At 49.3% G+C, this 5,924-nt stretch overlaps 1 protein-coding gene across 1 annotated transcript; it reads right to left on the reverse strand.

The window, feature by feature from the left end:
- Window positions 1–3,671: 3,671 nt before the first annotated feature.
- Window positions 3,672–5,477, reverse strand: HOXC6 (homeobox C6). The gene is made up of 2 exons (XM_082500085.1): window positions 4,976–5,477; window positions 3,672–4,049 (listed from the first exon to the last, which is right to left on the reverse strand). Exons 1-2 carry the CDS (start codon window positions 5,373–5,375, stop codon window positions 3,736–3,738), a joined length of 714 nt encoding a protein of 237 aa, XP_082356211.1. The 5' UTR covers window positions 5,376–5,477; the 3' UTR covers window positions 3,672–3,735.
- Window positions 5,478–5,924: the final 447 nt, after the last annotated feature.

Raw genomic sequence — 5,924 nt, forward strand, 5'->3', positions numbered from 1 at the left:
GCAACCGCTTTGATTAGGGTGATTTGTGGCCCTTTGAAGTTCAGGGGTGGGGGGGCGCGTTTTTGTTCCTCCTAAAGTGCAGAATTTATAGGTGGGGATTCTTCTTTCTTTTTTCCCCCTATACGCGCTGCCCAAATATGGGATATTTAAGTGGCGTCACGTGACGGCGGCGGCCACTCATCAATTTGCCTTGATGACCCCCGGGGCGGGTTATTGATGGGGGCCCGCGGAAGGCGCCGGGGGTGCGCGGGGGAGCGCGGGCGGAGCGCGCCGCGGGACGGCGAGGCGGCAGCGGCACCTAGCGCTGCTCCGCGGCAGCGCACCTCCGCTCCGCGCCCCCCCGCGCACCGCACCGCCGCCGCGGAGGGACAGATGAGGGGTGAGGGGAAGGGGGTGCAGCGCGCAGGTTACGTCCGAGCTCCCTCTGCGCTCCGCGATTTCCAAACACGGTGGTTTCTTTCTTAATTTTTGTTTTGCGCGTATTTTTGCTTTATTTCTTCCATCCCAAAATCGCAGCTGCGCGGGTAGGTGAGGAAATAAAAGGGAAAAGCGGTGTTTTTCCCCCCTCTTTTCGCTGGGTGCAACCAGGAGGGGAAGCTCGCAGCAGCGCGTTACCTCCGCATCCTTCTGATTTTTTTTTTTGCTTGGCTTTTGGGGGGTTGTTTTGTTGTTTTGGGGGTGTGTTTCGTTTGGGGTTTGGTGTTTTTTGTTTTTTTTTTTTTTTTTTTAATTGCACGAGGCTGGGTGGAAGGAAACACATTCCCCGCGTAGTTTTTTTCCGAGGTTTTGGGGAGCGGTGGAGGTCGGGGAAGCTCCTTGAGTGTTCTGCTCCTCGCGTAGAACCTCCTCCGATGCGCCAAAGTTTACATTCCTTTTACCTTCTCCCCCCACCTCCTCCGCCCCCCCCACCCCTTTTTTTTTTTTTTTTTTTTTTTTTTTCTTTTTAAAGCAATTTATTGCTGGCAGAAGCTTGGATCTTCCTTGTCTGCCGCTCGCTGGAGAAACCAAACCCCTCTCTTCAAAGGGCGAAGGGGAAATAAATACCTTGAAATCTGAATTTCCAGCCCTCCCTTTTGCTCCGGAGCAGGGAGAGGAGGGGAGGTTGGGGCGGGCGGGGGGGGGGGGATGTTGCGGTATGAGACAGGCAGCTCCGAGTCGTGTGGCCCCCCCCCCCCCCCACCTCTCCTTCTCCCAGCCCGTTTCGGGTTTTGCCTTCCAGACCTGAGCACGTTTTCTTTCTGTTCCGTCTCCATTCAATCAGCCGGAGAATGCCATGAATGCGCCGGGCGTTACGTATCGCCTTCATCCTCTCTATAGGCGCTGAATTATATACGTGTGGTTGCGGATATACGTTCGGGTTTGGGTTGTTTGGGGGTTTGGTGGGTTTGTGTTTTGGGTTGGGTTTTTTTTTTTTTTTGGTCCTTTTTTGGGTCGGTGGTGTTTTCTTTTTTTTTTTTCTTGGTTTTCTTCTTGTTGTTGTTGTTTTTGTTTTTCTTTTCTTTTTTTTTTTTGGAAATTCAAACTGGTTTACACCCGAGGAGCCGCCTGCTCCCCGGCCAGGTCGTCACCCTCTTGCAAAACGCTCTTGGCTCCTGGTCTTTGGGGCTGTTTGCTTGTTTTCTTTCGTTTCAAGAGAGATTTAGATATCTTTTTTTTCTTTTCTTTTCTTTTCTTTTCTTTTCTTTTTTTTTTTTCCACGTCTTTCCTGCGCCTTGTAAAAATCGCCTGCACATTCCAGGCTGGAGACGAGCAAAGGATGGGCTGAAAAAAAAAAAAAAAACCAACAACCAAACCTCCCCAGGCTGCTGCTTTTTTTTTTTTTCTTTTCTTTTCTTGCTTTTTTCTTTTTTCTTTTTTTTTTTTCCTCCTGCTTATGGTCACTTAACACCAAATCCTGGTTGTTTCATTAAAAAAAAAAAAAAAAACACACAAAAACATACACCAAACCCACACCTTGAAGGCGACTAAGCTGCTTCCCAGGGAAATATCATCCCTGGTTTAGTGCTACCTCCTGAACAGCCCAGCAAATATTACAGCAGTGACAAAGAGGCGAGAAAAAATGCAGTTGTGTTTTGATTTATTTTTTTTTTTGGTCTTTTTTTTTTTTTTTTTGCCATCCAGCCTTTCCAATGGTTTATCCGAGCCTGCGGTCCACAGCAGCAGGGTTTTGTTTCCCAAGCGTTATATCCACAATTTTCGTTCTCCTTAAGGATGATTTTCTGGATAAAAGTGATTCCCCCCCCCCCCCCACTTCCCTGGAAAGGTTTATTGGGTGGAAATAAGTCGAGGAGGAGGCGGTGGAGGGCGGGGGGGGGGGATGGGGGGGGGAGAGAGAAGTGGGTCCTTCCGCCGAGCTGGGGGATTCTCAGCTGCGTCGAGCTCAAATTAAATCAAAATAATAATAAAAAAGAAGCGGAACCTTTGACCTGGTATTTGACTGAGGAGGGTGCAATAAGAAATATATACTGTTTTGAACTTTGGAAATCCATTTTTAATCATGAAGCGAGAGGTATGGCATAGATTCCTGATGCCACCGAACAATACAGTAACAAGACTAATTCAAGGAGACAAAGCAAAATGTAATTTTCCCCCCTCCCTTTTTTTTTTTTTTTTTTTTTTTTGGAATACTCTTCAATGAGAGAGGTACGAAGGAGGGAGAAAAAGGCGAGAGGGAGCCGATTTTCAGGAACAACACACAGAAGATAAGTGAACTTTCTAACAGGCTGTTATCAACACGAAAAGGTTTCAACTGAAGCTCAGAGGCCATTCTATAAACTTTAAAAATAATATTCAGTTTTTATTAAATACTCAACATAGTCCTCTGGACATGACCTTTATACATGAGAGGGTGTAACACAAGATTTTATTATTATTTAATTATTTATTATTTTTTTTTCCTTTTCTACTGCTATAGAACTCCATTCACTTTATACTGTGGAACATTACAGTGCTAAACATAAATATAAATACAGGTACCACAAACACAGTTAAAAATATTCACACAGAAACTGTCACAGTTTGTAGTATGCAGTGATGAGCCCAGGTATCTGCTTAAATACAAGGAAGATGCTCTTGGAAATGCTTATATTTAGGTGGAAGGAGCTTTCTCAGGGAAATCAGATTTTTCACCAGGGGAGGAAGAACTGCTCCGGCCGGGGGGGGGGGGGAGGATGCGGGGGGGGGGGGGGAAGGGGGGGAAGGGGGGGAGGAGAAGCTGCTGGGCAGAGTGCGACCCGGCACAGCGGAGGGTGGCTGCCCAATTTTAGGGGGGGGTTGGTGGGGGGGTGGGGGAGGCGGAGGGACGGGGAGGAGGGGGGGGGGGGGAGTGTGCGGCTTGAAACAGTCTTATCCCGAGTTAGATAAATAGGCGATGGTGGAGATGCGTGTGCTGGGGGGGGGGTGGGGGGGGGTGTCACTGGGGAGAGCTGGGGGGGGGCGACACTGTGTAGCGGTTGGGAGGGGGCGTCCACATTTCCACCTTAGACCTTATTTTTTTTAATGTCCCCCCCTCCGATTATTACTATTTTTTTTTTTTTTGGTGGTTTTCTTTTTTTTTTTTCCCTTTTTTTTTTCCTTTTTTTTTTTTTTTCTTTGCCGACGTCGCCAAACATTGTGCCAGTGATAAATACGGGGGGGGGGGGGGGAAGAGGGGGGGGGGCAGGTCGGGGAGGGGAAGGAGGTGGTGGTGTGTGTGTGTAGGGGGGGGGGGTGTCCTGCCGCCGAGCTGTCACTTTTTCACTCCTTCTGCTTCTCCTCCTCTGTCTCTTCTCTCTTCTCCTCCTTGGCCAAGCTGTCGGCGGCGGCGGCGGCCGCCCCCCCCCCCGCCCCGGAGAGGGTGGAACTCAAATTACTTTCTTTTTTCCATTTCATCCGTCGGTTTTGGAACCAGATTTTAATCTGCCGTTCCGTCAGGCAGAGAGCGTTGGCGATCTCGATCCGCCTCCGCCGGGTCAGGTACCGGTTGAAGTGAAATTCCTTTTCCAGCTCCAAGGTTTGATACCGGGAATAAATCTGGCGGCCCCGCCGGCGGTCGGCCCCGTAGCCCACTCCTAAGGATGCCGAGACAAAACAGACTAAAAATCGTCAGCCCGCTAGAAAGCCGAGGAGAAAAAAAAAAAAAAACAACACACAAAAAAAAAAAAAAGGGGGGGGGTGTATGGGGAAGGAAAAAAAAAAAAAAAAGACATCCGCACCCGCGCAACCCCTCCGCCCCCCGCGCAACCCCGAGGCCGCCCCGCTCCTCCCCTCCCCCCCCCCCCCTTCCCTTCCCTTCTCCCCACCACACACACCCCCCACCCCGGAAAAAAAAAAAATCAAAAAATTAAATCTCTCTCTTTTAGGGGGATTAAATTAACCCTGTGCGCAGCATTTTGTTGTTGGGGTTTTCTTTTTTTCTTTTTTCCCCGGGTCATTTTCTCCCAGGATGCTGCTCCCCCCCCCGCCTTTTTTTGGGGGGGTTGGGTTTTTGGTGTTTTTTTTTGGGGGGGTTTATTTTTTTTTTTTCTGCCAATTGGAAGATTTGGGGGAGACGGGGGGGGGTGGAGGGGTGGCGGGGAGAGGGGAAGGTGTGTGAGGGATGGGGGTGGTGGTGAGGGGGGGGGGGGGATGGGGGGAAGTGGAAGCTTCCCCCCGGCCCCCTCTTCGTGCGGGGAACCCGCCACCGCCGCACTTCCCGCACCCGTCATTAAAACTTATTTTTACCCCGGTAATATTTTGTGCTTAACTCCCGAGCAGAGCTCGCCGCACTTTATTATAGATATTTTACACTCTCGAAGTCTTTTAATTAGAAAGAGCATAACAAGCCATATTTGCTTGCAACAACTTAACAAATAAAAGGCCTGTAGCTGCAACTGTGAAGGAGCTATATTATTGTTTTTATGGGGCCATAAAAAGTCGCTCAGCCTGTTCTGCTAGGGAGAAGGTCGTAAAGATGGTTCAGTTTATTTAATTTATATCTCCGAGCTGTAAAACTTACCACTGTGGGAGTTCATACGCTGCATCCAGGGGTATATTTGAATGCTAGTTTTTTGTTCTTGCGAAGTGTTCCTGTTTTGGTCACTGGTAAAATCCTGTGCGATTGATGTCTGTGTATTATGTCCCATAGAATTTTGCCTGCAGCTAGAAAGCATGTCTTTTTCTTGGTAAAAAGCATTAGATCCATAGTCATAAGGTCCTCGGCTGGAGCTAAACACAACATTATCTTGCGGTGAATAAAAAGGAGAAGAATAAATCCGGTTTTGAGCAACGGCTGCTCCATAAGTAGAAAAATGCCTGACAGGGTCATAGGCAGTTGAATTGAGGGCTACGTTGGGAAGCACCTCTTGGCCACTGGTTAGATGGCAGGATAAAGATGGGTTTGTAAAATAGGAATTCATATCGTCCTCTATACCTGGCTGTGTGATTTCTTTAATATTTATTTCTGTCTCCAGTTTGTAGTCTGAACTAGATTGTTATAGGGAAGGCTCTGCTCCAGGACAGACAAAATGACAAAGTCAGCTGACCCGGGGGGAGCCAATGGGGAGGCGGGTGTCAAAAAGGGAAAAAATTGCTTTTGCTTCTGTTGATTCCCTAGTTGAAACTAAGTGGGCATGGAAAGTAAGTCCTGCACCCCCAAACCCCCCCCCAGCACCCCCGGGGTGCCGGGGGATGGGGAGGATGCGGTGGGGAGGGGAGATAGGGCTGGGGGTCCTGCCTGGGGAGGGGGGTGAAGGGGAGGGGGGGGGGGGGAGGCGGTAGGGCTGGAAGGGGGGGAGGGAGGGGGCACAAATTTCTTAAGCCAGGCTTAACTTTTCCTTCTCCCCCCCCCCGCCCCCCTCACCCTTATTTCCCCCCCCCCCTTTTTTTTTTTTTTTTTTTTTGCTGATGGACAGTGGGGTTTGGAAGCACCGTCTGTGTGTCTGTGCGTTGTGTTGTTCGTGTTCTGG

This window comes from Vanellus vanellus (genome assembly GCF_965231255.1).
Source record: "Vanellus vanellus genome assembly, contig: HAP1_SCAFFOLD_2148, whole genome shotgun sequence".
NCBI classification, from domain to species: domain Eukaryota; kingdom Metazoa; phylum Chordata; class Aves; order Charadriiformes; family Charadriidae; genus Vanellus; species Vanellus vanellus.